Raw genomic sequence first — 22999 nt, 5'->3', positions numbered from 1 at the left:
ATCAGTGATATTAATAAGGATTTGGTCGGAAAAGGCCTTGTCGACCAACCAACTGACCAGCAGACGAGAACGTAAACTATTCCTGAAATAGGTCCATTTTCAATCGACAGTAAATTACTAGATCACTCAAATTACAGGACGAAAGTGTGTTTAAACTAAAATGAAAAGTGAAGATACACTGAAGTTGTATGCAAAGAACAAAAATGAAGAGTCTCTTTATGATGCTGGAAAATGTGCTAAAATCACATGTTCACTGGAGGGCTCAGGGCTCTATGTCTGTGACATCAATGCTCTCGAGATCGGAAATGCAGACTCTGTCACTCAATTGTAAATCTTCAGGAATGACCAATCATTACCCAGCTTTAGGTGAGGAGGGGACTTTTACTGAACGTACTTCCATGCTATTGGCGTTCACGAACGAATCAGTGAGTGAATGTCTGCATTTGTTGTTTGCAAACAAGTCAATGAAGGCACTGTCATTCTTATCACCAGACATCACCAGTTCAGAAAGTGAATGTGTGAGTGATTCATAATTTGCCAAGAAAAGAACGACAATGTTACCAGTCAGTGAACAACCTCTCGTTTAAGATAAACCCTTTCAACCAGCCCTGGGAATGGGAGTGAATGTTGGTGTGAATAAGTTAATTAATCATATGAGCAGATGTTATTGTGTTGCATAGGAATAGGCATTCACAGCAACCAAGATGTACCGTATGTTTCAGAGTATAAGTCGCGTTTTTTTTCATAGTTTGGGTGGGGGGGAGCGACTTATACTCAGGAGCGACTTATATGTGAAATTATTCATAAATTTTCAACATTCAAAAATCTGCGATGTCGTGAAACCTCGATAAACGAACCGCGATGTAGCGAGGGATTACTCGCTAATTTGAACTGCAACTGACGACGTCAGCGGCGCGGCGCACACGTGGTATTGTTTACATAAAGGACGAAGAATTCGATCGATGGATTTAATGGAGTGACACAGATGGTTTGATAAAATTGTTGTTTATATTATAGCTATTTGATATATAGTTTATATATCGTTATATGGGCCTGTGGAATAATTTGAACTGCAACTGACGACGAGTCCGACGTAAGCGGCGCGGCGCACACGCGGCGTTGTTTACATAAAGGACGAAGAATTTGATCGATGGATTTAATGATTTGGAGTGACGCAGATGGTTTGATAAAGGTGTTATTTATGTTATAGTTATTTGGATAACTGTTAATGTTACGTCAGACCCGTTCTCAGCTCCTCGTTTGTGTTTGTCACGTTAGCATACCGTATCGTTTAGCGGCTAAACTGGCTGTTGTTGCTGGTTCATGTCTGTACTTGGTGTTGGATTTTGTCAAATAAATTTCCCCCAAAATGCGACTTAAACTCCGGTGCGACTTATATATGTTTTTTTCCTCTTTTTTGTGCATTTTAAGGATGATGCGACTTGTACTCCGGAGCGACTTTTAGTCCGAAAAATACGGTACTTGAGTCCATGGACTCAACGGTCATTGCCCATTTTAATGAAATCAATCCCCAAATCCACCCACAGCCAATTTCATTGTTTGATTGGGATTAAAAATTGGACAAGTCTCCACATAATATTTTCAAATGTCACTCAAATTTGGGTGACAAACTTCACTACTGGTATTTCATCCATGCCTACATATAAAGTCGTAAACATGCTTGAGTAGTGTATGGTTAAGTATTGCCACTATTTCAAACCAATGGGGGTCCTTCTGTATATTACATCATATGGTAAATGTGGCTCTAATCCAAAAATGGACAATCTAACACGATAGAGAGCACTACAATTTTTGTTAGCGCTGCTGTGGGGCCTCATAGGACCACACACTTCCTAACCAGATGTATCATTTGCAAAATGAAAATATAAAATGTGTATACATCTGTATTTGTTTGCATCAGTGCACGGAACAGCATCTTAAAAAAACGCTGTCTATGCAAAGGGACTTGCATAAAAATCCTATTCAAAGATAGCAAAATAGAGGACGTCTAAAAAGATGTGAGGTAAAAAATATGAATATGGAAATGTTGAAACACATGCAGGGTTCAGTGTACAGAAAGAAGTCTGGCATTGACTTGTTGAAGTTGAATAACAATAAAAGCACAAAGCGCAAAAGCAAGAAAACACCATGACAAATCTTTCATTTTGGGCAGACAGAATCACAGAGTTTATATTTCATCAGCAGAAAGAGATCAGTATTTTAGAGTCTATAAACAGCAGGAAAACATGCAATGGTAAGCCTATGGTAAGCTTTTTTTTTTAAACAACAAAGAGAAAAATTAACTTTTTCAAGGCAATTGAAAGTCCACATTTAACATTGTGTCCTGTCCAAATTAAAAATATAAATGAAAACAAACTAGTAGAATAGCAGTAAGCACATACTAAAGCCAAAGTTTTGATGTATTTGTGTCTGTGTGTGTCTGTGTGGGGTGCGTGTGCTATTCAGCACAGTTTCTGATGAGGCACAAATTAGGTTAGATACACTGTACAGTGTTTCTTATGTCCGAGTAACATTGCTTTTACAGTGTTCTTCCAACATTCTCCGAATGTTCTTGCAGTCTTTCACCAGCAAAGTCAGAGAGTGAGGACTCACAATGCAGGGGTGGGGTGGTGAGTTTGGGGGGTAGGTCTAATGACTTCCAGCTGCCTTAAACTGAGTGGGTGTTTGATTTGTACACACAGTTTCCACCTGAGGTTTCATTATACTATCATAGTTTAATATTTTCTTATTTGAATCATACATACTTGACTCTATTCCTGGCTACTTCCAGGTGTGTGGTGCCATTATGTTCAGCTTCTTTGATGCCATTGTTATTCAAATCAACCATCCATCAATTTTCTGTACCTTTGCTCCTCACAACCATTCGTGCGGCCAAGTTGGTGGCTCGAGCGCAGGATTGGGTCGCACCATTTTTTGGGTGATCATACATTTTAATGAATTGTAGTCTTACATAACTGTTTAGTATGAGGATTGACGGTGACTCAAGTTACATCTTCAACACATTTTCCTGTGAATATAAAGTCCGTCTATAACAAGCAGTGGTTGACAAAACAGATATTTACTATGATCTGATTTTAAATGAAGACATAACAAAAATATTTGCAAAGCATAACAACAGGCTTGAATAAATGTTTTTTTCTACTTTACATCAACAATACATCAAATACTCTATCTCTTTTTGCTTTCATAAAGTCTATTGTTTATCAACATGAGCCCTGAATCGTTGCATTAATGAAATTGCATGCGGGATGCATTCAAATCCAAAGTAGCAGTATGCATATTGCTTTGCATAACGTTTGCGTCTTCCATGACGATGCTGGCAATGTTGGTATTTTTTAAGTACTTCCAATTACATTGACCTTGTTGTGCGTGTTTCATGCTGCAAGTGAATCCCTGTGCTCTGATATCCGATCAGACCAGAGTGCAAATTTTGTCGATGAATCCAAATAGCGTACTAATCATCTCCAAGCGTTGTCTTTAAAATATAGGATTTCCTGTAATTTTTTTTTCTTTTCATAAAATCAAACCAGAGAAGAGAAAAATTGGATTTGGGGCTGGCATTTGGAAGGCCCAAGATTTAAGTATCTTCAGAGATATGGAGTAATTGTACCCTAATACGTACATGTTTAAGTGTTCATTATGAATTGAGAGAATACAACCAATATTCAACAGGGGTTCTGTTGTATTATTGTTATTTTATGTTAGATATTTCTGTAAAGCGTTTTGTTACAACTACAACTCCCCCCAAAAATGGATTTGAAAACAATAACAACAAAAAGGTAATACAATCAATCAATTAAGCAAAATGGCATAAAACGCATTGATTCTAATATGGGTCATTTTGAGTGTAGGGTTCAGTCACTCATGCATCTAAGGGTTAAAGGTTGGTGTTATGGTCCTCAGCCATGTCAACATATGTGTCATATGTGGTCAAGGATGAAATTTCAGTCACTTTATTACCGTTAGTGGTAACAGCATGTGTAACAGATGCCAGCTTGAGCTGTGCGCGTTGAACATTAGTAAAACCTCACTCCCCGTTAGCTCATATAGAGCTTACTGCTTAACTGTCAGCCTGGGTTTTTAGCTCAGTGGTCAGTGCTCTGTGCTCCCACTTCAGTGACGGTGGTGTGGGTTTGCGCCGCGAGTGGGGCTGCCCGGAATAGCCACTGGCTACACATGCACATTCATACAAGAGCTGCCAAAACTTGGACACACTGCTGCACTCTACAAACGGACTTACTTGAGCCAGCGTTCAAGCTGAAATATCCCTTTGCTCTTTCATCTTTGCTGACAGCACAATCCCTAGTCAGTCACCAGGCTCACCCTTAATGGCCCACATTCACAAGAGGTACAGATCATTGTATTCTTGAACAAATACAGAAAATGAAAAGTTCCTCCTGCTGCTCTGTCATTATTTGAATCAGCTGTAATGTTCCTATGATGACGATATTCTGTATTCGCTATATTCTGACTGTCTGCTGTGTGCACACTTGCTCCGTTTTGCTCCTCTTATTTATTGTGTTATTTGTTTATTTATTATTTATTCATCACTCTTATTATTCATTGTTTGTGCCTTCTTGTTTTTATTTTGTGTTGTTTACTTGTATGTATATCGTGTACTATGTCTTGTCACCGTGGGATAGTGGAAACGTAATTTCGATTTCTTTGTGTGTCTTGGCATGTGAAGAGATTGACAATAAAGCAGACTTTGACTTTGACTTTTGATACAGTAACATTGTGTCACTGTGAATGAGGTAGAGGGTTAGGGTTAGTTTTTCAAGTGAGGCCCATTTAACATTTATCGTCACACTAATTGGAAGGAAAGAGATTAGTTAGCAAAAAAGAAATTGGGATACAAGGGTTACTGGCAAGTGTTGCACAAAACACAAACTAAAGTTTAAAACCCTACTTTGAAACACAAACTCTAGTTTAAAACCCTTCGTTGAAACCCTAACCCTAGGTTGTGTTGCGTTTTGTTAGAGATGTCCATCGTCGAGCAAGGAAAAGAAAGATGTTGAGTAATAGTTGGTTCTTCATTTGCAAGATCTTGGGTTGTTTAATGGCAGTCTGTACACAAGGCACCTAAGCAGATGAAACAACATTATAGTTCCGGTCAGAAGGCTTTATAGTGTCTTCAAGCAGGAATAAGGAAGAGAAGAAATGTGAGGGGAAAAGAAGGAAAAATATATTTTCTTGTTCTGTTATCTCCTGAATGTCCTATTATCTATTGAATGTTTTGTACCTATGTGTCATGAAATTACTGAGCTGTGCCTGTGTAATGGGAATGGAAAATTACTAGCTCTGTGTCTGTGCTCTGATGGAGCAACTATGTTTGTATAAATTCATAAGAGTATTTACACATTGATTGATATGATAAAGTATGTAAGTTTGTATAAAATAAAAAGAGTATGTACACATTGATTGATATGATAAAGTATATAAGTTTGTATGAACTAATAAGAGTATGTACACATTGCTGTTGCTCCCTCTTCACAAGGTATCTACATTGAACTGACTAAATAAGCAAAAAATGACTATCCATCGTCCGTCCATCCATCCATTTTATATGCCGCATATTTTCACTAGTGTCACATTCGTGCTGGAACCCATTTCAGCTGACTTTGAGCTGAAGGTGCGGTAAACCCTGAACTGGTTGCTGGCCAAAATGCACGGCCCACAAAACATTTTGAAATTATACTAAAACCACAAAATCTAGTCAACAGATTCAAATTTGGTCACAGTGATGTGGGAAAAAGTTTCAAAGTTTTAATTTTCACTCAATGTTAGGTTGCTAATGAAATTTATGAATGTGGTTAGATTAAGAATGTCTTGTAGAAACTAAGCACAGTGATTTGATAACAGGAGACTCTCGCTGGAAAATGTGTCTTTTTGGCAAATGTGCATGAATTACCTTGTGGATTTAATGATGATAGAGGCCCTGGTCTAATGCAATGGAACATGGTGGCAAAAGGCACTATGTGGGGAGCCATAGGGGCCAGAGGACACCACGCAAGCCTAGAGGCCCAGGGCGGTTTGCCAACCCCACAGATCCTCTAAGGCCCGTCCCCCAGGGAAGTTTTATCACCACCTAAGGGATATCATCAATGTGTGGATTCTCACCGAGATTTAATGATTACATTTCTGGAACAAAACACCGGGGTGTGGCAGGAAAGATGCACTGAAACTAAAATATACAATTGAACACATGGACCCTCCTGCAGGTAATAAAAATTGTGATTCTACCAGAAAGTGGAAGACTGACTCTTACCATGAGAGGGGGTCTACTGCTGCTTTGAGCAGAGGACAAAAACAGTTACCATACTTGGTAAGTGTAAGAGATTGTTGATGGGAGGGAGAAATAGACTTAGCCACATGCAAACCGGCTTTGTAACAATAATATATGGTTTATTATATTGGCTGTTCAAAATAGTGGTTTACAACAGAAGTGGGGTATTGTAAAGAATAGCTAGAATTGAAATTGGTGGGTGGCATGCAGGAGAGACGTGTCATGGTAAGAATGCAGAAAAAAGTTTGCATTGTCTTTCTTTAGGTACCTGTGTCCTATATTATCTTTACTAAACCTGATGAGATGATATATATATATATATATATTTTTTTTTTATCAAACTTATATAGCACTTTTTTGGACCCTCAAAGACACTGCACAATTGTACTCAAAGCGCTCACACACCCATTTATACTCTGGTCGTAGTAAGCTACGTGTGTCATCACAGCTGAACGTGAGGCAGCCTATCAGAGGCGTGGCTGACAGTGTGCGCTTACGGCCCCTCCAATCATCACCAAACATTCATATCCAGTGTGAGTAGCGCTGGAGGTAAGGTGAGTTAACCGTCTTCCCCAAGGACACAACGATACATGAGTTGGACAGAGCTGGATTCGAACCGCCATCCCTCCAGTTACTGAATGACCCGCTCCACTGCCTGAGCCACGGCCTCTATTTGCCTCAATATCAGGGTGGTCGAAGTGCAAATCCAAGTCCGCTGTGCCTGATGTGGAAACAAAAGCATCACCCAACTTGGGGATGGTACCCGCGGCCCCGCCGGCATGGCGCAGAGCACTAACCCACTGAGTTAAAAGACTGGACTACTGCCCCACCTCATTAATTTATAGCCCCTCAATGAAAGGTACAACTGAGGTTGCCATGATTGGCATCTTAAAAATGTTTCTATTCTGGACCTTTCTTGCGCTCTCTATTCCAGTAAGATGCCCTTCAATGTTCACATTGATCTATTATTTATCAGCCAGTAATCATGCAAATGCTCAAAAAAAGACAAAGTTCAGCATCCCTTCTTTGGTGGTGAGGTAACCAGAAATAACCTTATTACCCACCCCGCAACAAACAATAGTGATGGGGTGCTTTTAAGATACCGTAATTTTCGGACTATAAGTCGCGTTTTTTTTCATAGTTTGGGTGGGGGGGCGACTTATACTCAGGAGCGACTTATATGTGTTTTTTTTCCAAACATCTAAAAAAAATAAAAAAAATAAATAAAAAAAATGAAACCGCGATAAACGAACCGCAATGTAGCAAGGGATTACTGTAATTTGAATTTCAAGTGACGTCAGCAGCGCGACGTCGCGGTCAGCAGCGCGACGTCGCGGTCAGCAGCGCGACGTCAGCAGCGCGACGTCAGCAGCGCGACGTCAGCAGCGCGACGCGGCGTTGTTTACATAAAGGACAAAGATTGACTCGACGGAGCTCTCTTTCACTTTCGTGGATTGAAGTCGGGGGCCGGCGCTCGGCCGGGTGGCTGTCCAGGGACGGTGGATGGGGCTCGGACAATGCTTTTACGCACGCCCGGTCCTACTCTACCGAGCTATCTTTCACCTCCGTGGATGGAAGTCGAGGGCCGGCGCTCGGCCGGGTGGCTGTCCGGGGACGGTGGATGGGGCTCGGTCATGGCTTTTACGCACGCCCGGTCCTATTCTATGGAGCTCTCTTCCATTTCCGTGGCTGGAAGTCCACGCCGCCACACGCCTGGAAGTTTGTTTTGTTAAATAAAGAGCCGTTTACCAAACCCACGTCTTTCCTTGAACTTTGTTAACGCTACAATATAGTTATATAGTAGATCTGTGGAATAACGACGAGGCTGACGTCAGGGCGCACGCACGCGCGGCGTTGTTGACAAAGGACGAGGAATTTTATCGATGGATTTAATGATTTAGAGTGCACAGATGGTTTGATAACATTATTGCTTATATAATAGTTATTTGATATATAATTTATATATCGTTATATGGGCCTGTGGAATATTTTGAAGTGCAAGAGCCGTCAGCGGCGCGCACGCATTGTTGACAAAGGACGATTGATGGATTTAATGAATTGGAGTGACACAGATGGTTTTATTAACGTGTTATTTATGTAATAGTTTTTTGAATAACTCTGAATTTTACGTCAGGGCCGTTCTCAGCTCTTAGTTTGTGTTTATGTCACGTTAGCATACCTATCGTTTAGCCTGTTGTTGCTCGTTCATGACTGTTCTTGGTGTTGGATTTTGTCGAATAAATTGCCCCCCAAAATGCGACTTATACTCCGGTGCGACTTATATATGTTTTTTTTCACGTTATTGTGCATTTTATGGCTAATGCGACCTATATTCCGGAGCGACTTTTAGTCCGAAAAATACGGTATGTTGATACAAACCGCCATGAGCAAGGGAAACATGGGTCAAACTTTTCACAACTTTGAGGACTTGGTCAGGCTGGGGGGTGCATATTTATGATAAAATGCCTCAAAAAACATCATGTCAGAGTCTTTAATTGATTGTCCCACGATGGTGTTCTACAGTATCTATGAATGAAATGATCAACATAATGTTGTCCATCGCTCTCATTCGTGGATTACAGATTTGTGTGTCAGCGCCTCGACTAAATACAGCAAAAATCTCGTTTGACTGTCTGCATCTGAAATTAGACCTGCTTTTCTCTGGTGTAGAATTTAGTCTACTTTTTGTCACCAAATTATAGATGCGCTGGTGGGTGAGGCAGAAACGCCCAGTGAGGCGTAGCGTATCTACCAAATTCACAAACACACTGAACCAAGCAATTCCCCCTGCAGAAAAATGAACATGCGTCCGTTTTCACGTCAAGTGCAGATTACTGACTAAATGACTAAATTAGCAGGTGCAAGGACACGAGGCTGCTCTGTGTGCCGCCATGTCCAGATGAGCGCAGCACGGCCCCAAACACACTAAGATGTCTGAGAGCCTCATTCTGTTTGCAATAAATGAGGCTGAAGCAATAATCTAACATTTCAATTCAATATATGCTTTATAAATAGTGTCTCTCACATAAAACTTTGAAAAGAGTAACACTTGTGCTACATGGACAAACTAACAGTTAAAATATCCCAAAATATGGAAGTTTCTGTTAGGGATCCATATTGAAAGTATTGATGCACAATATTTCATTGACAAACTCCTGGACATATTCACCTACCACAGGACAAGATATTCTGAAAGTTTGGCAACAGTGACAATGTAACCTATTTTTCCAAATTTTTGAAATGTCAATAATCTTTGCGATCACAAAAAACAAATGCGTTTCCTCATCATCAAAGTCCCAGTTAATTATTGTCAGTTGTTAGCGAATACATTGTTGTACAATGACAATAAAATATTCTATTCTATTCTATTCTATTCTATTTCTTTCATTTTAGACTTTGTCAGTTATTATCATACAGTATGAGTTTTTGGGGTTCATTGTGGCATTGCGTATTGAGTCTTTTCAACACTGACTCTTGCATCCAGCATGTGCTATTCTGAATTGTGCCATATGTGTGGAGTGAGCTGGAAAGAGCAGGTCTCTGGTCAAACAATGACCTGCATGCCAGACTTGAAGCAGTTTTAAAACAAAAGTGAACAGATGTTCCTTACCAAACACTGATTTTGCCATATGTAATTACACATCTAAATATTTAGCAGATATTCTGCTGTTTTTGGTCACGATTATTATATTTTGACAGTTACAGTCTTTTTGCATGCTTGGCAAAAGCATAATAATAGTCATTTGTTGTCATCTCCATGATGGAGTCGCATGTTTTGCCTCGTGTTATCTACTCAAAGTAAGGTGTCTTGTTTCACTGCCACACGGTTTCACTGTTTCTGTTGCTTGTTCTTTTTCCTACACCCTAATCTCAGCAGCCTCAACAGCTCCTTTTTTGGAGGGAGTAAAATAAACGTTCGTGTATGCGTGCACGTATGTGTGTGTGTGCGTGCGTGCATGTGTGTGTGTTCGCATGTGCGTGCATGTGTGTGTGTTGGTGTTACAAGGGTTAACTTGGGCCCCCAGGTATGCCCACCCCTCCACCAAAGACAGTACAAGCAGTTTAGATTAACACCAGACACAGAGTAAATGTGAGGAAATTTCTGTTGAACAATGAACAAAGATAACTCTCATGACACGCTGAACTGAACTGAAATATACACGCTCATCCCACACTTGTCAAAGACGTTTTTTTTTTAAATTCCTTGGCTTGATAGTGATGAATTTGTTGATAATTCTGTGGTTCTAGACTATCCACTGTAAACACACAGCGAAGCAGCTGAACCCGACTGAACTGTCACTAGTGGGTTCTGTCTTTATTTTCATGAAAGGCCAACCATTGGCCTCTGGTTTTGCTATGATTCAAAACTTGAATTGCTTGTTAAGAGTGTTGCAATGCCACAAATGTCACAGCTCACACAACCCATTTTTTTTTCAAGTATGAAGTGAGGGTATGCCAGCTACTAGCATTGCCAAGCAGATATGCAGTAGATTGTGTTTTACAAAAATTATTGACTGCATTTACAATTGCATATGTATTTTTGGATGAAAAAAAAAAGAGTTGGAGAGTCTCAGTTGTAGATACGTATGCGCGATTGTAATCAACGAATGGAATCTTATGCCTCTCAATTATCCACAGGCAGACTCTCTTTTAAATTATCTTCAGTTTCCGTTTTTGTATTATTTCCATATAGAGGCCAGAGCAAACTGCTTCTCTCTTGACACTCATGCCATGTTGTTTGTAGTTCAAAATAATAGAATATACAGTGTATGGGGAGCCTCATAACATTGTTTCCTGATGAAAACACTGGAGGTCGCAGTTTTTCCGGTTGGAAAGACTTAGTTAATTTGTGCAAGTGTCGATTACCTGATGTGCGGCAGGGAGTCACTGACTGTATTTTTCACACTATTTTCCAGCGCTGTTGCTTTCGCCCATGTCATGCTGTGGACAGCAAGTATTACATAAATATCTTGGGATGTCAAACTGATGAATTTTTATTCACAAGAAAACTTGTGATAATATAGAAACACTTCAAGATGGATACATTCATCAGTTTCACCAGCAGTACCCTCATTGACCTGTCATCTGGTTTGAAAGGTTTCCCCCAGTGTTTGGGAAATCTCTCATTTCTGGTAAAGCAACACAATCTTGGAATTTTTGACCCACTTTCCACTGCTGCTTATTCACCAACATTCCTGAAACCCGTGATTGATATCAGTGAGTGCTTAATCTGAACCAGAGTGCGTGTTGGTTTTATGATGATGCAGCACACTAAAGGTGTTTGACTGAATCGACACCGCTTCTTTGATTCTTGATTCTTTTTTTCTATTACCACATAATAGAATATAACAGTATTTCTTTAAAGGAGAAAGTCTGTTTATCACTGGGCCAACAATGGCTCTCTATAAAACCTTATAATTATTGTAATACATCCATCCATCCATCCATTTTCTGTACCGCTTAGTCCCCACGGGGGTCGCGGGCGTGCTGGAGCCTATCCCAGCTGTCATCGGGCAGTAGGCGGGGGACACCCTGAACCGGTTGCCAGCCAATCGCAGGGCACACAGAGACAAACAACCATTCGCACTTGCACTCACACCTAGGGACAATTTGGAGTGCTCAATCGGCCTACCAAGCATGTTTTTGGGATGTGGGGGGAAACCGGAGTGCCCGGAGAAAACTCATGCGGGCACTGGGAGAACATGCAAACTCCACACAGGGAGGGCCGGAGGTGGAATCGAACCCACACCCTCCTAACTGTGAGGCGGACGTGCTACCCAGTGAAATGTATGGACATTAGATATATGTGGATATATTTTACATTAAATATTTGTCAGAAATTCCCTGAGATCAGCTGTTTTCCTTTTCAGGTGGCTGTCTTATGCATTCTGTTTGAATGGGAATGGGTCCTATGTGGGTGATGCATACTAGAAGCAATACTTTGTCATTGAACTATTTAAAGCAGGGGAGTCAAACTCATTTTTTTCGCGGGCCACATTGTAGTCATAGCTTCTTTCGGAGGGCCATTATGACTGTCAACCCAAATAAATGTATGAGCACCTCATATTATATACAGTAAAAGCGACAAAACAAACTGACAAATAACTCGTTTTCAAATCAGACGAGTAAAACCTGGTCAAATATTTAAAAAAACAGATGTTATTAAAAGTGAAGACAATTTGCAATTCTAGTAATGACACACGAACTAGATGCACAATTTGTCTTCGTGGGCCACATAAAATGATGTGGCGGGCCATATCTGGCCCCCGGGCCTTGAGTTTGACACCTGTGATTTAAAGGATGTTTCTCACATCCATGCAAACGCATGGATAGAAATATCTTGAGGATACAAGAAATACAAGGACAGAAATAAAACTTGTACGACACGAGAGAAAGCGAGCTGGCTGAACACCAGCTGGAACTAAATGAAGGAGAGACAAAACAAGTACTAATGCAGAACGGACCAGGGAGAACTTTTAAATTCAACCCAAAAATCAAGAAATCTCTTTAGACTTTTATCAGAATCTATTGGTTTTTATATGTTATTGCATACAGACACAAAATACTAAATACCCGTAAATAGTAATGTGATACATATCAAATCTTTTGAGAGAAGCACCTTAAATGGGCAGAATAAAGTTTCTTCTAAAATCAGTTTGATTGTGGTTAAGGTTAAAAAATATTGTTCATTGGATGGATAATTTCACTGCTGCTTCATAGTATGTACTGGACAAGAATAGTGTTTTCACACCAGCCCAGAAAGGAATGGACTTTGTCATGCTATTGTCATTAATAAACATCAAAAACATTGCACTAAATGGACAACAACTGCTTCTTGCATTCTTGTCTCATCCTGGTGTCCTTTCACCTTCCTGGTGAAGATCATGGCAAAAAAAACTCAAGAGGAAGATGCTTGAGGCGACTGTGGTTTTACAATCACACTTAAAGTAATTAAAGGCAACTTTATTGTTCCCTCCTGGCTACTTTGCTGACAATATCAGCACCGAAACAAAGACTACAAATCTAAATTGCAAACCAATCCAAAACTTTGAACATTTTAAAACCCTGAGTTATATTACAGTACTATGTTTTTCTTCAATTGAAGAAATTTACCCTTTCGTTGATGTTAAATGTATTTTTCCTTCGCTGAGTGTGTCAAACTTGTGGACTGATTTACGCCTCGGCAATGATGGCCAGGTGATAGCCTGCAGGTCAGACAGCTGATGGAGAAGAGGGCACGACTTTAGCCTCAGGGTGAGCACATTATCTGAGACCCCAAAGACCACAAGATACCAAATATTTGGGGAATGCTTTTTTATTATTATCATTATTATTATTGTTGTGAATGTTTTTCAAATTCAGAGAACATTATGAGTGTTAGAAAATACATCAAGACATCTACCTAGATAATTTCTAGTCGCAATTATTTTGAGTTAAAGATTCTATAATAGTGTTATGGAACCAGTCAATATATGTGTAGTATGTTTTGCAAAAGTTTGAGTCAGCGTGTGATTCAAACTTTAGTTCCTCCGGTAGATAGAAGGTGGAAAAACATTGAAGATACATTCTTACAGATGCTTGCTATTAATTTGCTCACCAAACACACCTCTTTCAGGAAACCAACCACACCTCTTTTAATTTAATGCTTGAGGCATAGAACAAGTTAGTGTTGCCCCCCTTCGTAAAAGAAAAAAAGGGGTTGTGTTTTTCCCTTGTAGTTCCAGCAACTACTTTATAACAGATAGACTGCAGATAAAAATGAATGAATACAACCATCCCAGTATGAGTTATGACAGTAATATTAGGCCATTCTCCTCATTGAATTCAAGACTGAAGTTGAGAAGTGCTCTTGTACATCTTCAAAATGATCATGATATTATTCGGGATAAGCCTGAGCCAGCCCTAACTGAAATCAAAGCAGTGTTTTAATCTATTCCTAAAAATAGACTTTCCTGACCAAAACTTGAAGATAGTTCAATTGCAGAGGAGCCAGACAGCTGAAGGCTCTGCCTCCCATTCAGTCTTTGAAATATCTTTTGACCCAAATAGGACTGACCTCTTGAAGTGCAGTGTTCTAGGGGGGCTAAAAGGTACTATAAAATTCACAGACTTGGAAACCAGTTTACATTGACAAAAGCTAGTGTAGTTCAATATAACAATGTGGACAAAAGTTTATATTGGAGATGATGAGAAATTTCTAGTTATCACTAAAAGGATTTATTAAAAACCAAGAGGTTCACTGATTTGACGTTTGGCAATTGGTTAATACGTGTCTCTGGGTACGATATTATTTATTATCAGTGTTTTCTTGTCTTGAAGTAGAACAATAAACCTTAGGGTCAGTTGAAATTTACTTGAAAGTCATTAAAAACCTTTGTACGTGTGGGTGTAAAACGTGCAGTGGGCAAACTTTACCGTCTGAATTATTGTGTGCCTTTAAATAGGAGAACAAATATACATGGATTTGACCACATTACAATATTTCCAATTCACTTATGGATATGGCAGGATACTCTTTTAAACAAAAGGGAGGGCTGAATGAGCAAACACAGAACCACCTTGACTCTAAAAGTGCTTATGTAAGTATGATTGCGCCAAGTATGATTAAGAGAAGCGATGGGTCAACTGCAATCTTTACTCTGACTGGAAGTTTGTTGAAAACAAAGTGTTCATTGGAAAATAGTCACATGAAAGTAAATTCACTGGGTGATGGGGAAAATACTGCTTGGGTGGGCTTATGTCTCCTCCCAAGGAAGGTGTCTGATATGTGAGATCAAATAAAGAATATTTCCATCAAGATTTGTTTTGCTGCTCTAGTATCTCTTGTTCATATTAGGAGGGGGACAAACAATGATATTTGAGTTTATGTGTGGACTTCTGACTACACTCCATATTTAGACTGAGAGTTTCAATTGATTTATTTAGTTTGGACAAAACATTGCATCATCCCTGCAACTGACTGGCGACCAGTTTAGGATGAAGTCTGCCTTTCGCACGGTCAGCTGGGATAGGTTCCGGCACCCCCTCTGAACAGGTAAAGTGGTGCTGAACGTTTGAAAAAAAAAGCATCTTCCTTAAAAGATAGAAATAAACATTTTATTTTCCATTAAAAAACAAGAAACCTGATCAAAACACAAATATAAGCAACCTTACAATAACAGCTTCCAAAATACACATCTATCACTGTTTTTAATTGACCATTTCAGCCCAGGGTAGTTCTCGTTTGTGCTTGAAAAATTTGCAGTGAGACAAACAGGCTGCACTTTGTGCTCTCTCTCTTCTGCCCCCTCCTCCCCTTGTGGAGGGGGCGAAGTGACGCCCAAACTGAAAGTTGCTGTCTGGATTCTACATCAACCAACTGGGACGAGAAGTGGGTTGGACCATTTCCTTGCAGGTGTTGCCATGATGACTGAGGGCGCCTTCCTGCAGTTCTTCACTTGATTATGAAAATCTACATTACCTTATTTTATATTGTTTTATATGTATTATTTGTTAAATGTTGCCGTCTCCGCATCCATTGCAGCCTGGTCGTCATGGAAGGGGGATCCTCCCATCTGTGGTCCCTTCTTAAGGTTTCTCATTTTTCCCCCAGTTGGGGTTTTGTGGGTTTTTCCTTGCCTCCTGGGGGTTAAGAAGTCGACAATAATTATCAACTGTGGGCATGTGAAGCCCTTTGAGACATTTTTGTGATTAAGGAATATTTAAATAAATTTAAGTTGACTTGACATGAGAAATTTGTTCACTATTTATTTTTATGAATTTTATGGGCAGGTAATTACATCAGGTACTACAACTGAGAAGATATAACTTTTTGCTTTTTCATTCAGGGGAGGATTGTAAACTACTATATGTGACACAACATGATAAACAGAGAGTTGTCTACAGTACATTTGAAAAATAATTAGGAGTGAATCTCGGAAAAGATAGAAAATCTGCCAGAGTCGTACAAACACTGGCACAGCCAATACAATTCAGACTGACTTGAACATGAAGGAAATTGCTAGTTTGTGAGGTTAAAAAAGGACAGAGGGCAGGAAGGAAACAGTAAAAATAACTGAAAGAGGATATGTAAGCACATTTATCATATTTTCTATGATAAATATTTCTCACATTTCCTTGTCCACGATTATATTTTGTCGCTGGCAGCATTACTCAATGTCAGAAAAGAGCGATACCAGTCATGATCCATTTCACTGGACTTGCAAAGGGTCGATGCTTGAGGCATCTATTTTGTTACTGATGTAATGCATTGTAACTGAAATACAACACACCCCACTTACAGTGGGAGCAGGCAGTTCAGCTAGTGTGTACGTGTGTTTGCTTGCGTGTGCTCACATGCATGCTGGTCAGTCTTCATTGTCATGCATGGAGTAAATTTAGTAAGTCACTGATATGACATTTCCTTGTGCTCCAGGAAATCTACAAGGTTGTTTTCTTCTCAGGGTAAATATGACGCAGTCATGGGGATAATCTATCTTAAAACATGTTTTTTACAAGTGAGTTTTATCATCATCTACTACTGAAGGTTAGACATTGTCAGGTTTTTCCTTATGCGTGTGATGTCATCTGTTCATGTAAGTGCTTGTGTATTTTTATCTCGCAAGCCAAAAGCCCTTTGACAGTGAATCTGTCGGAACTGTGCCATATTGTTGCAATTATTTACCGGAATTACCCCGCTCTGGGTATACTTAAGGCCTTTGAGTCATCAGAGAAGCTTTATAAAAATATCTTCACACTTATATAAAAGTTCCAGAAGTTCCTCCGCTGCGCCCAAGGACACACGTCGAGATGTGCTGCAAGACTTACGCAGTTGAGATGAACTAAACTGCTCCACAGTCCATTTGCAAGTGCACCAAGACCATCTCTTCAAGGTTTTGAGAATGAATACAATTATTACTAAATCTAAAAACAGTTACCTTTATCTTCCAATACATCATCGCTAAACACCTCCAAACCTCTGCACTACAGTATAGCAGTTTTAAATCAGTATTTATCAGTACAAAAACCAGCATTCAGTCCCAGTGATGAAATGGTCCATCCGTCCATTATTGACGGATGCCCATTTTGCTTACGAAGGACGAGAAAGTTACAAAAGGAGAGACTGAGGACAAACGGTTCTCTATCGTACGTCTGAGTGATCGTCCCTACCAGGGTCAAGTGGCGACAAACCTCCTAGTCCTCTTTTGTCTCTGGTGTGTAATCTGCAAAAACACTACATTCAGACCGAATGTGAAATATTGTGCCGAAATACCATTTGTCTCGTGAGTGTTTGTTTGTTTGTTTGTTTGTTTGTTTGTTTGTTTGTTTGTTTGAGGGAGTGATTTCACTCACTGCGAGTTGCTTTGAGCTCACACAGTGGCGTAGCCAAGCCGGGGCGAGCCGGGGCGGCGCCCCGGTTAGGACTCCCTGCGCCCCGGTTGAAAAAAATCGAGCTTTTTCGATTCTTCATTTTCATGCCGTTTTTTTTCTTTCGGTCTTGCGCGAATGTGCTTGCGCTATTGTATGTGCGCGATGTTATCCATTCACCGTTTGCCTCCCGGATCCGGATGTTGTTTTAGCGATCAGCGAACGGCGTGGGTGATGTTCGATTTTTTTTCCTGTGGGCGCGCGCCCCTACTGGAAAAATTCCTGGCTACGCCACTGAGCTCACAAGAGGAGGGGAAAAAAGTTCACACATCCCCAGACAATTTGATCTCCACCATGCACTTAAGCATTTGAATGAAACGTGATTTTTCATTTGTTGGACTATCACTATGATGTTGTTTGGTAAATTGCCCACTTCTGATAAAAAGTATAAATAAATAATTTCATACTCAGCACCATTCACACCTATGGACAATTTGAAGTGGTCAATCGGCCTACCATGCATGTTTTTGGAATGTGGGAGGAAACCCACGCTAGCACAGGGGGAACATGTAAAACTCTACACCTGAAGATCAAAGCTGGGATCGAACCCTGCGCTTTTGAACTGTGATAACGTATGACTATTTCATGTAAGTTTAAAATGTCAGTCTGCTGATAGTGTTTGGTCCTGTTGTGAAGATTAAACCAGAGAAAAGTTCAAGTATGAACACTCAAGAGTTCCGTTTGATATTTTGAATGAAAAAGTAGTGATGGAAATATAACCTTCTTGGAAAAAGTAATACCGTATTTTCCGGACTATAAGGCGCACCGGACTATAAGGCGCACCTTCAATGAATGGCCCATTTTAAAACTTTGTCCTTATATAAGGCGCACCGGACTATAAGGCGCACCATTAATGCATCATGTCAGATTTTTAAACCAAATCAAATCATTTTCCATTTTATCTTTTTTATTTCAACTTCAGACGCAACAAATTACTTTAGAATCACAAAATAATGATCCATAGTCTTTTTGGCTCATGATTCATAGTCTTCAGCAGGCCACTTATGATTGAATTCATGACACAATGCTTCGGGCCAGTTTCAATTTAGGAATTTGGTCCATATATAAGGCGCACCGGACTATAAGGCGCACTGCCGGCTTTTGAGAAAATTTTAGGTTTTTAGGTGCGCCTTATAGTCCGGAAAATACGATAAATATTCCACATGCTGACATTTACTTTTCCCGTGTATCCTGTTGGTGAATCAAAACAATTTAGAAACACAGGCTCTGATTTCTTCAGACTAAATTGCATTATTGTGAATAAACCAGATAACAGGCTGTAAAAAATGTATGCAGTGCCGGAATTATGAATGAAAACAGACCCCATGTCAGACATGGGGACAAAAAAAAACTTACTAACTTTCATCAACTTATTTTGTGAAAGCCAATTCAGACTGATCCAAAAAAATTTCTAAATCACAAGGAATACAAGCAAATCATAGCAAAAGAAGAATAGGAATAAAATCATTCAAATTCAACTTATTTAATTCATATAATTGGTCAGTTTGACCTTTGAAAGAGCAAGAACATGTAGATATGGTGCAATGTTGATTTTCGTTATTATCTGGTCATTAATCTATAGTTCTTCAACACACATACTGAACTATTTGTTTCATTTACTTTTGTCTTGTGTCATATTTTACATTGCTGAAATGGTTAAGCTGCCTCTGAAGGGCTAAAACACCTAAAGGTTTGTGTCACCTGTTTGTTTCAGCTCCGTTTTGGTTGACAACCTCTGTGTCAAGGTCATGAACCTGAAAATATATGCATGCTCCATTAAAAACACCTGAGGACAATGACATTGTGATGCATGCACCACTTGATAAAAATGTACCATACAAGAACAGGCAAATAACAAAGTGAACTGTTCAATTGGGCCTTTCGAGGTCTTACAGGGTCATGTGAATGAACAATGACATAACAATTGTAAATCTACTCTGTTTTAAAACTGCCCAAAATCATTTCCACAATCAAAAGTAAATAGTCTCCTCAATAAATATAAAAGAGAAACAGTAGAACACGAACGGTAGTACAGTGATCCTTTGCCACTTTGCGCTCGGTCTGCAGCGCATGTAGGAAAAAAGCACTGCCGTCCAGGAGTCGGGACGGCAGTGTTTTTTTTCCTACGTGCGTGGGGCAGTGGCAATGAGCCCTGATAGCGCGGGCGTGCCTCTGAGCTATGTGCGTCCCTGTGGATGTTTAGGCGCAGGAGGCGGCAGCCGGCCACGCGCGAGGGAACAAGCACCAACCGGTGCCGAAGTAGTTGGGACGTGACAATATTGTGTTCTTTTATTTACTGTAAAGGTACAATACATGCACAAAACACTGTGGCAATGGTTATCACGGGAATAAGGTTTATGTAGCGTAAAAGTATCGGGGAGGGTTTAAAATATTAATATATTAATATTAATATTGTGTACTGGACCACAATGCAACAGGAGAGTCATGCGCAACTGTGACTCACTTTGGTTTTGCTATGCATGATGTTAGTGCAGTGGTTCTTAACCTTGTTGGATGTACTGAACCCTGCCAGTTTCATATGCGCATTTACCAAACCCCTCTTTAGTGAAAAATACAATTATTTTTTCAAATTCAAGACAGATGTTTTTTACTGATGCACAAAATGAGCCGTGCATGAAGATCACCTTGTTGAAAGAACAAAGCCAACACAATGCATGTACACACAACACTGACTTCTGCTGTTGCCTTTGCGAGACCAGTTCAGATATGCGTCATCACAAATTTACACGATAAATCAGGTGTTCGGACCTCCGCAGTGGAGGCTTTGCCGAACCCCTGAGACCCACTCACCGAACCCCTAGGGTTCAATCGAACCCAGGTTAAGAACCACTGTGTTAGTGTAATGTGGTAATTCTGAGGTTGGAGCCTTTGCATTGTTTGTCATGGTAAACCACACTTGTGATTTACTTACAATACAGCCATGCGCTCTAGCAGCAAACAAGAAACTCTGGAAATTTCAATACATTGGTATTTAAATTTCTATTTCGCGGATTACCGTTTTTCGCGAGTGGTTCATGAACGCATCTCCCGCGAAGAAACGGGGGATGACTGTACTAGTAAGAAAAGTGTGTGCCAGATGCATGTGGCTGTTTTCTCCTCCGGGAGGGGCGGGGGCAGTTTTGGGGGGCGGTGATGTTGTAGAGGAGGAGCAGCTGGACTTGGTTGAGTCTCTCGCAACTATGTCGCAACCTTTTCTTCTTTTCTTTGTTTCGAATGAGACATAGATTGTTCTGATGGGGAAAATCTGTCGGGTTTGGTCGGAGTAAACGTGGAGAACAGGCGGGACTCGGAGCGGATCAGATGAGTTTAAACTGTGCGTCAAGTGGGAATTTTGGATCAGCATCACGAAAATGGACCAAGGTCGATAGAACGAACTTTCTTTTTTTCACTTAAAAAAAACATCGCCGTCTATTATTGTTGTCTCCATGGAGCCGGGATGTTCATCAACAGTTGAATCAGCCTTCCCAAACTAATTTGTAACGATATCCTGTATTGATCGGGTATTGATCAACGGGATGGCACTTCTTTTGCCTCTGCTGGCTCTCTTGACCTGCGTGGACGCCAAAAGCGCGTTCCCGCTCAGGACCTCTTATAACCTATACGCCGGCGGGAATGCGCACTCTCAAGGTGCTCGAGTCGCCAGCAGACACAGGTAACTTTAAAGGCATGCATGGGTATTATGATGGAAAGTTATTTCTTTGTGTGGATTTCGTCAGATGCCATAAAACTCCCTAAGCGTTGCAAATGAAACCAATTCCAACGACCACCTCTTCAACCCATTTATTACCACTGTAAAACAGTCATAGTACTTAATTTGATCATTTACTGTACATCTGTGGCAAATGACTAAAACGTGGTAACTGGCGTAATTTTCCACGTTTAAATGAAGTACTACATTCAAATGACTTATTCAGTGTAGAGGAGGGAGAGTTTGGTGTGGTTCATTCACATTTTTGGGCATGGTTGATTGAATGGAAACATAGGTGGACACACAACAATATGTTTTCCTCCCACTACACAAGAGCACAAATTACATAAATTGCCTCAAGTGGTGTGAGAGGTCAGTGAGTCCTGTGAGTACGCTACCTGCCTCCAAGATGTGAACCCACACCCAAGTTTCTGCCTGCTGTTACACCACATGTGTGTATGTGCTTTTCTTTTTTTGGGGGGGGTCCATCTTTGAAATGTAATCTTGCATGCAAGGTTTCTATTTCTTACACCGTGTGGCATCTTGGCACAACGATGTCATATTACGACGCACCCTACAATGTAAATGCAAGCCAGGTCAGGGATTGCCATTTTCAAATCATCTGTAGTAAACCCAATGTATTTATACCACTGGGTGGAAACTTGTCTCCTGATGTCTGTAATATTTGTCAACTGTGGTCTTGTGGAAGCCCTCTGAAACTATTTTGTTTCAGGGCTAATACAAATAAATTTGACTTAACTTGACTTGACTGTTCTAAGTGCAGCCAGATGACCCCAGAAAGCTCCCCTGTTATCTGATCTCTTTGGATGTGAGGCTTGGGGCGGCTTGGTAGAGTGGTTGTCATATTTAGTTGTTAATAGCAGTGGTACTGTATAGAATCCTAAATACTGACTTGAATTTATAGAGGTTATTTTGAAAAAGAACCAAAACCTCCCTGGTGAGACAGCTATAAATTTGTTGTTCTTTGTTGTGTGTCAAGTTACCTTTACAAAGAATATCCACACGTAAACACACACATGCACACACCCATACACGCACTTACATGTGCATAGCTTGAATTAACAAACTTACTTTGTACATACTTTATTGTGCATAGTTTGAAGTTGATTTACATTTGCACTAATTTAACTTTGAGTTGTCAAGGTGACAAAATGACAACTGAGCTCAACTGTGAGAACGTTCAAGTGGTCTACAATGATGTGAAAACTTCTGATGAAATTATTGTTAATAGGCACTTTGCATCTGAATCAACACAATATCATTGTTTCAAATGTAAATTATCTTTATAAAGCCCGTTTGTGTTTAATATGTACCGTATATCCATCCATCCATTTTCTATACCACTTGTCCCAACGTGGATTGCGGGCGTGCTGGAGCCTATCCAGAGGGGAACACCCTGAACCGGTTGCCAGCCAATCGCAGGGTACACAGAGACGAACAACCATTCGCACTCCCACCACAACCTAGGGGCAATTTGGAGTGCTCAATCGGCTAATCGGGTCTTTGGGATGTGGAAGGAAACCAGATTGCCCGGAGAGAACTTGTAAAGCACACAT

General features: G+C 40.2%; 1 protein-coding gene and 1 long non-coding RNA gene across 3 annotated transcripts in view; one reads left to right on the top strand and one right to left on the bottom strand.

Moving 5' to 3' along the window:
- Positions 1–745: 745 nt before the first annotated feature.
- LOC119120115 lies at positions 746–7625 on the bottom strand. The gene is made up of 2 exons (XR_005097464.1): positions 7547–7625; positions 746–843 (listed from the first exon to the last, which is right to left on the bottom strand). It is a non-coding gene; the product is annotated as an uncharacterized LOC119120115 (long non-coding RNA).
- A 13238-nt stretch (positions 7626–20863) lies between these two features.
- LOC119120057 (EMILIN-1-like) overlaps positions 20864–22999 on the top strand; it is a 33815-nt gene continuing 31679 nt past the window's right edge. The window contains exon 1 of one of the 2 annotated variants that reach the window (XM_037246643.1): positions 20864–21386. In XM_037246643.1, the coding sequence (XP_037102538.1) occupies positions 21250–21386 (137 nt within the window). In that variant the 5' untranslated portion in view covers positions 20864–21249. The remainder of the gene's footprint in view (positions 21387–22999) is intronic. The other variant, XM_037246642.1, reaches the window with a different exon arrangement.

Source organism: Syngnathus acus, chromosome 3 (assembly GCF_901709675.1).
Source record: "Syngnathus acus chromosome 3, fSynAcu1.2, whole genome shotgun sequence".
Classification (NCBI taxonomy): Eukaryota; Metazoa; Chordata; class Actinopteri; order Syngnathiformes; family Syngnathidae; genus Syngnathus; species Syngnathus acus.
The sequence above is the reverse complement of the archived record's forward strand: the minus strand, read 5'-3'. Positions and strand labels throughout refer to the sequence as shown.